General features: G+C 25.9%; 1 protein-coding gene across 3 annotated transcripts in view; it reads left to right on the top strand.

Annotated features, from left to right (window-relative positions):
- The first annotated feature begins 2,532 nt into the window (after positions 1–2,532).
- Positions 2,533–14,719, top strand: part of Brf (Brf RNA polymerase III subunit) — a 30,765-nt gene continuing 18,578 nt past the window's right edge. For 2 of the 3 annotated variants that reach the window (XM_087159682.1, XM_087159680.1), the window contains exons 1-11: positions 2,533–2,826; positions 6,193–6,366; positions 6,642–6,707; positions 8,692–8,865; positions 9,744–9,775; positions 9,866–9,938; positions 10,768–10,917; positions 11,037–11,130; positions 11,659–11,779; positions 12,228–12,345; positions 13,223–13,510. In XM_087159682.1, the coding sequence (XP_087015808.1) occupies positions 6,195–6,366; positions 6,642–6,707; positions 8,692–8,865; positions 9,744–9,775; positions 9,866–9,938; positions 10,768–10,917; positions 11,037–11,130; positions 11,659–11,779; positions 12,228–12,345; positions 13,223–13,510 (1,288 nt within the window). In that variant the 5' untranslated portion in view covers positions 2,533–2,826; positions 6,193–6,194. Of the gene's footprint in view, positions 2,827–2,965; positions 3,076–6,192; positions 6,367–6,641; positions 6,708–8,691; positions 8,866–9,743; positions 9,776–9,865; positions 9,939–10,767; positions 10,918–11,036; positions 11,131–11,658; positions 11,780–12,227; positions 12,346–13,222; positions 13,511–14,719 lie in introns of those variants that run through there. The other variant, XM_087159681.1, reaches the window with a different exon arrangement.

Genomic DNA, 14,719 nt, shown 5'->3' with positions numbered 1-14,719 from the left:
TTGGTACTTATGCATTAACGCCACAGCAGCTGTAGATTTGGAGGTTTTTAAGTGCCGCCAATCTACACCTAAAATTTTTGTGACAAATCATATAATGAAACACTTTATTTAAATCAAAGTAGTCAATCGGATTTCGGTGGGAAATTGGCCAATATAGAGTTAACATAGATTCAAAACAATCTATATTTTCTTCTCTATCTTAACAATCTCCATTTCTGTCGCCATATTGACTCTAATAAATAAGATTCTAAATGAAATAACATTTCCAAAACGTACGTTTATCAAGGTAAAGTTTCATGTCATGGGAATTTCGTTTTTTAGGTGAAATATTTCGCTCCTGAAAAAACAAAATTGCATCTTGTTTTGTTTTTGGCAAATCCCAAAGACGAATTTTCTTTGCACTAAAAAATGGCGTCAAAAAAGAATTGTTTTTCTTTTCTTGCTGTTTTGTTTCGTAAGCATCTTTTATTTTACGTTTTTTAGTTTCTAAATAATAATTTTCATTGAAACTTAAAATGTTTTGATAAAAATTGTTGTCAAAAAACTTTTTTTAAAAAACTTTTTTTGAAGTAATATGATTCGTAAAACTATGGAATATATTTACATATGTAAAGTTTAAATGAGCCTTTCATGTTAAATCATAAAATTTAGTAAAACAATTTCTCGGACATTAGGTTTTAACTCTTATAAGAATATACATATTTCTTTCTGTTCATGTACAAATATTTTTCCGATGTGTTTTGGATGTTCTTTCTCTAAAAAGAGGAAATACCATTTTGTTTTCGTTTGCATAAGAAAGAATATCAAGAATTTTTCTTTTTTAAATTTACTAAGCCGCAATAAAGAAGGAGCGTTACAATGCTTCACACTACATTAGAGACGCCTCCTGAGTAACTGAATGACTGTTCATATAGAAATCGCAGGTATTCGTCTCATACAACAACGCCCCCTATAGTTCGTTCCGATCGCGAATAAAAAATTTATTTTGATTTTTATAATAAGAAATTTGCTTGCGAATAACTTTTTTTTCCTATTTGATGATAGTTCTTAACAGAATGGTTTTACGTCTGATTAAGAACTATAAGAAAGAAAAAAAGAAACAATATGACAGTTTTTTTATTTCAATATGAGGAATTTTTAGATAAAAATTGTCGTCAAAATACTTTTTTTGAAAATTAAATGGTACAACATTATGTATTTATGCATACTTCTTGCATATTCTAATGTTTGAAGTAATATGATTCAGAAAAGTATGGAATAAAAATTTGATACTTATGTATTAACGCCACCGCAGCTACAGATTTGGCAGTTTTTAAGTGCCGCCATTCTACACCAGAAATTTTTGCAACAAATCATAAAAATAAAACACTTTATTTAAGATCAAAGTAGTCAATCGGATTTCGGTGAAAAATGAGCCGATATAAAATTTAACATAGATTCAAAACAAACTATATTTTCGTTCACCTGATGATGTCGCGATGATAATGAGATAACATTTCCAAAACGCACGTTTACCTAGAAAAAGTTTCATGTCATAGGAATTGGTACATTTTCGTTTTTTTTTTTTTGGTGAAATATTTCGCTCTTGAAAAATTAAAATTTCATCTTGTTTTGTTTTTGGCAAATCCCAAAGACGAATTTTCGTAGCACTAAAAAATGGCGACAAAGATGAATTTTTTTTTTCTTTTCTTTGTTTCGTAAGCATTCTTTATTTTACGTTTTTTGTTTCTAAATAATGATTTCTATTGAAACTTGAAATTTTTTGATAAAAATTGTTGTCAAAGAACTTTTTTTACAAAATTAAATTTCATAAAATTATGAGGCTTTATTTATACTTTTTGTTCATTTTAATTTTTGAAGTAATAAGATTCTTAAAACTATGGAACGTAAAGTTTAAAAATGTCTTTCATGTTATATCATTAAATTTAGCAAAAGAATTTCTGGATAATAGAAAGGTAAAAATTATTGAGAAATTGTTCTTCAAATGTTGGGCGCTTTTTGTTTCAGAAATATTTACCAATGTTTTGGATCGTTTTTTCAAGTTTTCCAGCATTTTCCATACGGAAATTTTGTTTTTTATTTGCTGCTAAAAAAAATGACGTCCTACTCATTTAATGATTCTGATAGACCTAAAGCCTGAAAATAACCTATCCGCTAGAGGGTGTACTCGAGCGTTGCGATTGCGAATTCGGAATCTTACTTACAAAACCTACAAACATAACTAACTCTTTATTTATTGTTGAATGGCAAATATATGTGTAAACAGTGTCAAGATTCATTATAGATTGCTGAAACCAAAGTTGATACGTAAAAAACCGGCAGGAACCAAATTTACTACATGGCTGCCGTGGTTGACACATAGTTAAGAAGTGATTCGTTTCTTTCAAAAACTCGTTCCAACTACAAGTTTTTCATTCAATCATCAACAAAATCAGTCTGAAAAGTACGAAACATTTACAGTTCGTAATGATGACAGAGTATTATAACTTTCAGAAAAGAAGGAAACTTAAACGTTGAAAACATTTCGTGCGCACTTAAACTCTGGTTTTTTGAACAATCAGACATTTACGTTTTGCTTATTTATTTACGTATGTAACAATCGAATAAACCTAACACCTCATCTTTGTCATTTAAAAAAGTATATCGTAAGGAATATAACAGAAGTTTAATTCCTGTTTTGTTAATACTCTTTGAAACCAAATCTTAGAAACAATATCATTTCATAATATCTTTGAAAAAGAATTGGGATAAGAGTGCTAAAACCATAATCATTGCATGTTTAGAAATACAAAACTTTATAGTGCCGCTGTGTTTCATAATTAACAGGTAAGTTATATTAAAAATTGTAAACGTTTTTAAAAAGTTCATTTTGCTTATCAATCGAAAGTAAAGAAAATAGAGGTTGCATTTCATAGCCGAGAGGCAGGAGTCGACCATTATCGGTAACCTCCGTATCATGGGGTAGTTGGTTCGAACCTACACGTGGATAGATAATTTATAAAATGAATGATGTAATGTAAAAATTGTTATGTTAATCATGGTTAGCTGCTTAATTGCACACGAAAGTGAATATTAGTAATTAATTTTAATCATCTTCTCGCATGAAGTTTTTATTTTAAGAATGTAGAGATAAGTTTAACTTATTTGGTGTTTTCAATATTTATTATTAATTAAGCTTTGTGTTTGTACATAAAAAATTCTAGATATTTTGGCTTTATTATTAATAATGTAATTTTTTTATTATTACTTAATTATTACTAATGCAATTTTTGGTATTGATAAAGAAAAAAACATTTAAAACTTTTTTTTTTAATTTTTTAAATTCATATGGGAGTGATTTCTATAATAAATCCATGTATAATTGAAATTTTTCTTCATCAAACATTGCTGTCTAAAGTTATTGTAGTATTTCCAAAAGAAAATTTAAAAAGTATATATTGGGACAAAACATGAGTTAACTGCAAATCAAAAGGGTTTGATCTATACATATATATAAATATATATATATATGCATATAGATTTAATTTGTTTATTGAAGGCATTATTGTGTTTGATTTTGATAGCCATAACTACAAAAATTAGAAGTGTATTTGTATATATTTATGAAGTACATTAAAGATTTTAAATCAAGAAAGAAGAGGGGCAAATATTAGTTGTAAAATATAATTAAATTTGAAAGTTTTTTTTTATTTTGTCTAATATTTTTTTACTTAATTTTTAAAAGTTTAATCCAGCAATACTAATCTGAGTTATTTGGGCCTTTTTCCAATTTTTCATTATTCATGTCATCTCATTAGTAATTTTTTTAACTATTAACATCAAAGTAAAAAAAAATAAAAAATGAATGGCGCAAGTAGTTTATTATAAGGCAAATTTTAAAACCATCAATAAGAGAATAAATAAACAAATATTACTTATAAATTGTGTTACATTTCATAAAAATAATATATAATTAAATATATTGAAAATAATAAATTTTAACTGTAGGGACAAAGTTGAATTTTTGTTTGCTTATTAATTTAGCTATTTTAAAATATAAATCTTATTTTACTTATTTAAAATTATATCAATAGCAAAATCTTTGAGGAGGGTGCCCCAAATGCATATTTGATAGATTAATCATATAAAACTATTTTTTTTTAAATAATTATAAAAAAAATTTGTATTCTAAGACTTTGGCATGTTTTTGTTAAATAGAAAGTATTTTTTGCTTATATTGTTGTAATCTTTCTGTAATAGACCATATTAAGTATTAAAAATTGCATCCCTAAAATACGCAAGATATTATTATTAATTAAAAATTTTAATCACTTTGACAATCAGGTATAATTTTATAAAAATTATATCTAAGTGATACATTTAACAGAATAAAAGTTGACATGAGAATTTAGAAATTCCTTTTTTTTAAATATTGTTTTTAACTGAAGTTACTGTTTTTAGTTTAAAATGAACTGTGGTTTGTTAAAAAAAAAAAGTTTCGTTCATTGAACTTATCTCTCTTAATGTATGAAAATTGTTATGTTCAATGAATTTGTTCAAACAGTTATTACCATACATAAATTGTAATTAAGGAAATTAGTTATAAAATTTATTTTTCACATCCAATAAAAAGTTTTTTAATAAAAAAGCAAAATATTGTAAAAATATTATTTAATTTGAAGAATGGACCGAAGATATTTGTTGTAAAATAAATGGCAGTATAATGCTGTTACACTATCATTTATTTTATAACAAACTAATGATTTTTAATTTATTTTAGAAAACTGTAAGAAAGTTTTAGCATCTCAAGAGGTTGAATGCCAAAATCTTTGCTTAAATTGTGTTTCAATGCCTTTTCCAATATTAAGCCTTTTTAATTAAAATATAGATCTATATATATATACTAGTAGATCATATTTTTTGATTAACAAACTGAAACATAAGTTTCTATTTAATTCTGAAATATTATAATTGAATTATAAAAAAAAAATTACCTACATTGAACAGGTTATTTGACATCTCCATTTTAATTTATTTATGTATAAATATATATATCTTTATATATACTCTTATGATATTTCTAAAAGATAATCACTAAATTAAATAATTGTATCTTGGTAAAAGAGTGAAAAACTTTTCCTAGAGTACTTATTTTTTTTATGCCAAGAGTGACAAATTATGAGGTGCTGCCATCTATCAACACAATATGCAATGAAATTTTGTTTTACATTCTAACTGATTTTTAGTACTTTTTAATGTATTTAATTTATGAAGTTATTTGTTTTTTCATTTAATTAAACAAATTTTCATTAAATTGTTTAATCTTTAATAAATGTTTCTTTAATAAATGTTTCTTTAACAAGTGTATGTAATTATTTCACTCTTTTAATATTAAGTACATTTGTGTTGCATGTCAATGAAATTTTTTATATTCTACATTTAAAAATTTAATCTACATTTTTATGAATAAAATTTATATCTAAAGCTATGAAAAACGTGATAGTAATTAAAAGATCTACTTTAAAAAATAATAAATAAGTTTTTAGTTGGAAATATTACTCTTTATACTTAAAATTTATGAAGTTATTTGATTCTTAATGCAGTTTATTAAAATTTAATTCTCATGTAATTTTTTTTTAATATTATTCTCTTGCCATCAGCTTCTTGAAAAATATTATAGTGCTAGTTAATGGAAAATTTTATAAGTTTGAATTTAAGTGAATTTAAAACAAGTTGTATGAGAAATCTGAATGCAAACTAATTAATTTTTAAAAACTAAATGATTAGTTGATATTTTACCCATATACCTATTAGTTTGTGTGTTTTTACCCAAAATTTACTTTTCTTATCTTAAACACTTTTTTCTTTTCTTTCTAATCTTACGTTTGAGCAAACCCATTAAAAATTTTATGGCTCTATTTTTTAATTTGATGTCAAAACTGGGTAGATGTAGTTTTTTTTATGTATTAAAAAATGTGTTACATTCATTTTTGTTAATTATTTACGGTTATTCATTAAATTTAAGGTTATGACTTATTTATCAGACTATTACTGAGTTAATATAATAATTCAGTATGATTAAATGAGATATGTATAATACAAAGTATAATCATATGCCATAGTCCTTGCAATTAAATATAGTTAAATAAAGTGTAATTAGTTTAAATTATTTGTATTTAGCTTTATATAAAATAATATATATTTTGTTTTCAGAAATGCAGTGTCAGTGTGGCTCTACTGATATTGATACAGACTCTGGTCGTGTAGATTCAGTTTGTAGACAATGTGGTTCTGTATTAGAGGATTGTGGTATTGTTACAGATGTGCAATATATGCCTGACTCTACAGGAGCTACTCGGGCTGTTGGAAGTTTGATAAAATTTGACGGTAATTTTTTAGTTAACCCTTCTTTTTTTTAATAGTTTTGATTGCCAAAGGAAGGTTTTTAATAACATTTGTTTTACAATAAAAATCTTGTCATTTTTTTATTTGAAATTAATTAAACTCATTGTAAATAAATATCATGTGAATTAAATAAATTTAATGCTCTTTAAAAATAATTAACATTCTTAAACTTTCAATAATTTGTAAAAGTTTTTTTTTTTCATTATTTATTGAAATTGAATGGGAGTTTAAAATTTTGGAAACTATTTTCATTTTAGAGGGACCATATGGATTCCACCGATCAAGTAGTGAAAAAGAGTCTAGAGCTATAACATTATTAAATGGTAAGTTAATTTAAACTGACTTAATTTATATATATACCTTCCAGGGCTGATTGTATTATGGGTGTACCCTGGAATTCCGAGTTTTTCGTATCATCCTTCCAGGTCTAAAAACTTGGAGCAGGGCATGTGATTTTTCCAAAAATTTCACGTAATTCCACTTATCTTAAGATCATTGATTCGCGGACTTCCGCGAATGTATCAAACATATAATCCAACGGAAGTTCTGCCGACTTAAACTATTTAAAATTCAAATTTCAAAACTTTCACTAAATTGTGTTAAACAGACATTTTCATACATGTTATTCTTCCTCTAAATTGATTATTTATGATTGTCAGATTTTCGAAATTTTTATTATTTGAAATTAAACAGAAATTTGCTTATATCACAATTTTATTCAGGTGATTTTAATATCAAAAACCGATAGCCTGATTTAAAAGTAACTCAATTTTAAAATTGTACATGGCAATTTGCATTCAAGTGATTTAAAAATTCAATTTGGGATTTGTATTTATCTGTTTTTAAAATCAGTATCACTATCCGTATTCATGCAAATTTAAAATTGAATGTCGCTATTTGTGTTCACGTGTTTTTAAAACATCGCTTTTTGTATTTAGACTTGATTTAACAGTTACATATTGCAATTTGTATTCACGTAATCTAATAGTTATGCATCGCAGCTCGTATTTATGCAATTTAAAAATTCAACATACCGATTTGTATTTATGTGTTCTTTAAAATCCAATATCATGAATCATATTCATGTGATTTTAAAATCCGATGCAATCACGTTTCTTTTAACAGCTAAATTTTTCTTAAATCAGTTACTATAAAGGTGTGATGTTTTTCATTGGTAGGTAATTGAATTATAAATCTTAGTTTTAAAAAACTATATTAAACATGTATAGTTTATGAATTGGTATTGTTATATCAAGTTATTATCAGGGTTTTTCACTTTGTGTTGCAATTCCCCTTGAAATGGGATCATTTTATCCATGTTTTTGACTTTATAAAATTTTCATCATCTTAGCAACTTTAGTTGATACAAAATGCCAGAGCAATGTTAATATGTTTTCTTAATTGTTAATGTCATGTTTTCTTTATTTGTTAATGTTTTCTTTAATTGTTACATTATTGTTAAGGAATTGAATTCAATTTAAAATTATTTTTTATTTTGAATTACTGACTACTTTATAATTCCCTCAATATTTTCTATTCCCAGCTTGTGAATTGGCATATAATTAAATTGATGTAACACATTCAGAGTTTCTTTAATTTATTTACTATTATTATTTTAGTTAATGCTATAAACTCTAAAATCAACATCTCTGTTCAAATAATGTTTCTCTCACATGTATGCTCGCTAAATGGCCAATGAGCCTGTGGATGAATGAATGGATGCTACTTGTGAATGAATGTCTGATTAAAATATGTAAACCACCTAATAAATGACGTGTTGAACATTTCAAGCCCCAGTTGTTCAACTGTTGTAGAAAAAAGTTAAAAATTGTGAATAACTTATTGATTTTTTATTTTAACTTTATTTATTATTTTAATCTAGAGAGGCTCTTGAGTAGAAAATTTAGATTTGAGTGCACACAAAAACAATTTGAAAAAAAATAATAATATTCACTAAAAATACCCACATAACATTTTTTGTCACTGTTTTTGTTCAGAGATTTCTATGTTTTAAATTAAAACTTAAAAATTTCCTTCCATCTAAAATTTCAAATGAATAAAAAATAAGACTTTATTTAAAAAGAGTTTCTTAATGAAATAAGGATTTATGGAAATGTAATTTTTGTTTTCAACTCATACTTTTGAGTTTTTATGAAATATTGATTTATAGCTACAGCAGTATATATTATTGATATATAGCTACATATAGTATAAGTATGTAAGGTGTATTAACTGCACAGTGTGTATTTTTCATAGAATGATTTTTTTTATATTTTGCATTATATAAAATTTTCATTTTATTTTTAGCAAGGAAAAATATTGAATCACTAGCTTTAAAACTGCAATTAAAATCTCGTGCAATTGATGCTGCCTACAAATTTTATAGAATGGCTCTTTCAAAGCAATTGACTAAAGGACGTAAAAGTACGCATGTCGTTGCAGCATGTGTCTATATGCATTGCCGACAAGAATCCACACCTCGTATCCTTTTATTTCTTTGAAATGCTTTTTCTTAATTGAAACTAGGAAGAAATTGAATGGTGTTTGTTGTTGTTGAATATCTTATCTTTAATTATACTTCAAATTTAGTCTTAAATTTATTAGAAATAATGAATATTCAAATTTTCCACAAAAGCATAATTTGACCAAATGTATTTAGTATTAATAAAAAATTCCTGTTATTATGCTTTAAATTTTTATTCAAAATTTTTCGGGTTTACAAGTAAGATTTAAAGTATTTCTTGCAATAGTTGGAGCTTATTTATGCAAAAAGAGTAACAAATTGTTCGTTTTAGCGAATTATTTGGACTTTAAGTATTTTCCACCTCTATTTGCTGCATTTTTGAATCATTATAATGTTATATAAATTCATAATAGAGAACGAAAAAATTCAAATATTGACACTTTTTCTTTTCTTTTTTTTTTCCTTGCAAGATCTAGAATGCTAGCATGTGTGTCTCACAGTCCAGTAACTATTAATCAAAATAAATTGTGACCAAAAAGGACATTATTTGGAAAATACAGTGGATGAGATCAGATTTCCAAATTGATTATTTTTAAGTTAACTACCATACCTATACCTGCCAAGTCTCCTGTTTTTTAACGAAGACTCTTCTATTTTAATGAAGGCTCCTGTATTTCACGACTATCTCCTGTTTACGGGTGTATTCTAAAATTTCTCTATATTTGTTGAAGAATTAAAAAAGAATTTTGCAACCAAAATATCTGCTGTTAGCAAAAATACCCTCAACAGATAGTGTTACTGCCAGTACTGCAGTGCTATTTATTTTACTCTATGTTTACTCTCTTTATCTGCTATTTTGAAATTTTTTTAAGCCAAATTCTTAACATTTTCTACGATATGCTTTTGGACTTTAGTGAAATTCTCAAAGTAAGAGTTATTTTTCATATTATTTAATATCATTGATGAAATATTAATCGATAAGGACATATTTAAATAGTAATTGAATTTTTATTTTAGATTAATGTGTATGAGTTGGGGAAAACATACCTGAAATTATCATCTGCTCTCTGTATACAGGCTCCAATTTTAGGTATTTAATTATGTTTATTTCTTTTCTTTTAATTAAAAAAGATTTAAAAAAATATGTAAGATGGGGAAGAAATCAGTAGTTTTCAACTGAATCTGGAGAAATAGGGGAACCTTGAATGCTCGGGGAATTTTACAGTATGTTCAGAAAACTCTTGGGATATTAACAATAATTACTGATAATTACTAATAATTACTGATAATTCAAAGCTAAATGTGTTTTAATCTATTTATTAGACATTAAAAAATTTTTTCTTAGCAATGATTATTTTATAAAACTTATACAACAGTGCTCTCATTTATTTTCCTTGTCACTATAATTTCAATAAACAATTCAAATTATTGATTTTGTTCTTTCCATTTTCTGTATTAAATAAGCTTTTTTAAAAAATTATTTCCTACCTCTGTAGAGCTTAAAATAAAATTAATACTGAATATATTAGACATGAATTAGAATTCTTTATTATTCATTTAATTTGCGTGAAGCAATAAATGAATGCAGGTTGGAGAAATGAACATTTATTATTAATTCTGCATTTATTATAAATTCTTACTGTATATATATGTAAATATTTTAAAATTGCTCTAATTTATGATATAAAATTTTGTAAGATGTTAAGAAATTTTACTGAAAAAATCTTAAGAAATTTAGTTTGGTCTGGAGAGTGACCACCTTATATATTTATTGAAAATGTTCAATAATTGCTATTGTTTCCTTATATGTGTTACAGTGAGAAACTGAAATTAGAATATATTAATACTCTCAAAACTTAAATAAATGTCAACATGAAATTTAAAATTCATTGGAGAACTAAAGAAAATTTTCTAATTAGATCCTGCACTTTACATTGCAAGATTTGCTCATCAATTAGAATTCGGGGATAAAGAAGAAGCTGTTGTTTGTGTTGCCTCAAAATTAGTAGCTAGGATGAGATCTGACTGGATACATTTGGGGCGTAGACCGTCTGGTTTATGTGGGGCAGGTAATAACCTCTAACTCTACTTTGTTTTTAGAATGAATGGCATTGAAGCATTCTAAATAGTTTATTTTAAAAGGAATTTATTCTTAATTTTTTTTATTTATCTCATGATTATATTTCAGCATTGCTTGTTGCTGCTAGGTTATATAACTTCAACCGAACTATAGATGATATTATAAAAGTTGTTAAAGTTTGTCAAGCTACTGTAAGGAAAAGGTAGTATGTTATAGATTTCTCATTCCATTATTTTAAACTAGGTTTATTAATAATAATATAAATTTAGGTTATAATTATCTTTGTATAATTGCAACTATTTTCTTACTTGGCAACTATAGTTTTTATGCATTCATTTAATTAGTTCTTGCAATTATATAATTCACAAGCTATTATTTGCATTGAAACAAGATAAATGCAGAAATTTGAATCAGATTACTGTAAAATAATTATCAGTAGTCCTCTGAACCAGAAATTATTGTAAAGCGATGGTTAACTATTTTGGCTTTTTAATTTTTATTGTTGCGTTTTGCATTCAATATTTATGTCGCAAAATAACTTATTATCATCATTATCTTGAACATTTACCTGTTATCTGAATCTTTCCTGGAGGTTTCACTGTATTTATATAATAATTTTTTTCACATTAATTTTGATTTTTTTTAAAGCTATTATACACTAATAAAATGTGCATCATTAATATTATCTGTTAATTGGATTATTACATTCATTATTAAACTTATGTTTCAGATTGAATGAATTTAGTGATACTCCTTCAGGTAAACTTTCTATAGATGACTTCATGGAAGTCAATTTATCTGAGGAACAAGATCCTCCATGCTTTAAAAATGCTCGTAGAAAGTTACGTGAAGTAAGTTTGCAAGCATGACAATATTTGTTAAAGAGTCTATCACGTTTTATGATATTACATTAATTTTATTGCCTTTGTGTGGGTTAAAATTAGAATTGTTAAATTATTGATTCTCTTTTTTTCTAATTGAAAAAAATTAGACTTTTTTATTAAATAGAAACTTGCAGTTTTCAATTTATCATTATAATAATATATAATAATGTAATCTGGAGAATGTAAATATCAAGTTGTGATAGTATTGGTGGCTTAACTTAATTTTATTTTTAACTTAGTTTTTATGAATTTTCCTTTTGGAAGGTTTAAGTTAGAATTTTGAATTGTTGATTTTATCTTTCTAATTAAACAAAGTTAGATTTTGTCTATTAGAAACAAGAAATTTTCAGTTTTTGATTTATTATGACAAAAATTAGTGATAATTCGTGCATAATTCGATTTTGATTTCTTTTAGCTAGAAGATGAAAACAAAGCTAAGGAACTTGAAAAACAAGTGACAGAAATAAGAAAAGAGATTGAGAAAGTTCTTGAAAACTCTAAAAAGAAGTCTATGTATGAAAATATGGGTGCAGGTAAATAACAAATCAAATTACATTTGACAGTTTTCAAAATTTTTCCATTATAAAAAACAAGTTGAGGGTTATGCTGAAGTCAATCTTTTTTTCGACGGTTATAATTTCAAGAACTTAGTGTTAAAACTTGTTAAATTACGTTCAAGCAAATTTTGTAAGAAATCAACTTTTATGTAGATAAAGATATTAGAAATCTGTTCATAAAGCTCTCATCTTTGGTTGCTCAAATTATTTTATTCTCAAATAATCAAAATTGAGTTAACTAAATTTTAGCTTTTTTGCTTCTTGGATTGCACTCTTTAATTATTAGTCATTCCAAAGAAAGAAAAAAAAATCTCTCTTAATTTTTGTTTTTCAAACTTGAAATATGAAACATATCTATATCCATAACCTCTAAGTGTTAAACTACTGCTTAGTTAATGTTTCATTTTGTTATTTAATTTATATAAGCAGAAAATAAAATTATGTTAGTGTTAATTAAAAATGAATATTTTAAAATATTAGTTCATTATTAATAAATTATAGGTCAGCAATTTGAAATAAAAAATGTTTTTGTTTTACTTCTAAGTTTAAAGACGACACTAACTTTGTTTTATTTCCAAGTTTGTTTATTTTTTTAAAAAGCAAGCTACTGTTAAAATATAATTTAACTAGTTGTAAATTTTTCCAAAGTACATGCTTAACTTTTATTGAAATCAAAATTATTTATAGATTCTTTCTCTTGTTTGGTTACATAAATCTAATTGTCAAAGCTAGCAGTTCTTGAGTAATCAAGATAGTTAGAGTTCTATTTCTGCTTAAATTTATTTAATATATAGTTATAAATATATGCTTGTAAAAAAGGAAATAAATCATAAATATATATTCATGCCTCCAGAAGAATCTATTGACTCTCCTCCTACAAGCTCTCTTAAAAGTGTCGATATGCTTGTTGCTGAAAATACCGTTGACTCACTGAAAGACATCATACAAGAGAATGATTCAAGTGAAACATCCATTGATAATTTTGCCCCTATTTTCATGCAAGAATCCAACATAATAGAAGATTCAGCATCATCAGCAAATGATTCTGGTTATTCATCTCATATCATTGAACCATCTTTAGCAGATATCGGGTTGAAAGGTGGTAGCAGCAAGTCTTCTTCACAAACCACTGTTTCTGAAAGTAATTTTTTTTTTTATTTCCTCACTAGCAATATTTAAAAATATTAATGAATGCAATAGTTAATTTCGATATTTTAAATGAAATGGAAGTTTGAAATTTGAATTAAACACCAGCATTATTTTAGCATGTGTTTTCTTACTTTTGTAGTTACTTTTCTTAACTGTTAGTTTCTTTCTTTGGAATAAAATAATATTAACTAAATTGAAAAAGAAGTACCGTATTTTTCGGCGGAAGAGCCGCGGCGCTATCGAAAAAAAAGTTGTTTTTTTCCTACATGCGGCGCTTCCGATGCAGCGGCGCTTCCAACGAAATATTTTTTTTTAGTAGCAAAGAAATTTGTCAAGGAAAGTTATTTAAGATTAAATAATTTTCTGAGAGAAGGACTATTAAAAAAAATTAATAACGAAGTCGACGAAATATTCTCCTGTATCGCGATCTGCTGCAGAACATCGCCAATTCTTAGCAAACTTTCGGCAGCAGCCTGTAAGAAAATAAATGAACGAAATAATAATTTTAAAAAAACATCGCATAAGGAGAAAATTTAAAAGGTATGCATCTTGTATCCACCCCCAGCTTAAGGAAAAATCGCAAGCTAGAAATCTATTTAGCGCCTTGGCAATTGTAATTTGAGCGAACAGAAAAGGAAGAATAGGACCCTAAATCCGACACTCACGGGACTGACGAAATGCCGAACTTCGGATCTCTTTCGGAAATTCCAATATGGCCCCCAAATATTACTATAATTCAATTCCACTGTTAATTTCAGAAAAACCAATAAATTTAGTTAAGTTTCGATCGTAGATTATGATGGGGTGGGGTGAATTTAAAACTGGCCCATCTTAAGAGAAATTTTACTAATCAAAATAATAATCTATATAATATAATCAAGAAGAAATAATCAGAATCCTATGAAAAAGAAATAATCGTTTCTTCTTTGGAGCGAGATCATAGTTCTCGTTTTTTCTTTTAGATAACATTTTGTTTTAACAAAAGACGCTTACCTCGCAAGAAGAAAAAAAAGAAGCTAACAGGGAACTACAAAAAAAAAATTTTTTTTTTTTAACAATTAATGCTAAGAAACTAACAATGAATAACAACAAAAAACAAGCTAAAAACTAATAACGATAAAAAAAAAGCAAGCAACAATTAACAAGAAAAAATAAAAAGCGGCAAAATAAAAAAAAATAATGAATCGAATAAAAAACCGCA

The sequence above is a fragment of the Parasteatoda tepidariorum genome, chromosome 3, assembly GCF_982258835.1.
Source record: "Parasteatoda tepidariorum strain Cologne lab strain chromosome 3, Ptep-v5.0, whole genome shotgun sequence".
In the NCBI taxonomy this organism is placed as follows: domain Eukaryota; kingdom Metazoa; phylum Arthropoda; class Arachnida; order Araneae; family Theridiidae; genus Parasteatoda; species Parasteatoda tepidariorum.
Note: the sequence above shows the minus strand (reverse complement) of the source record. Positions and strands in the feature narration are given on the sequence as shown.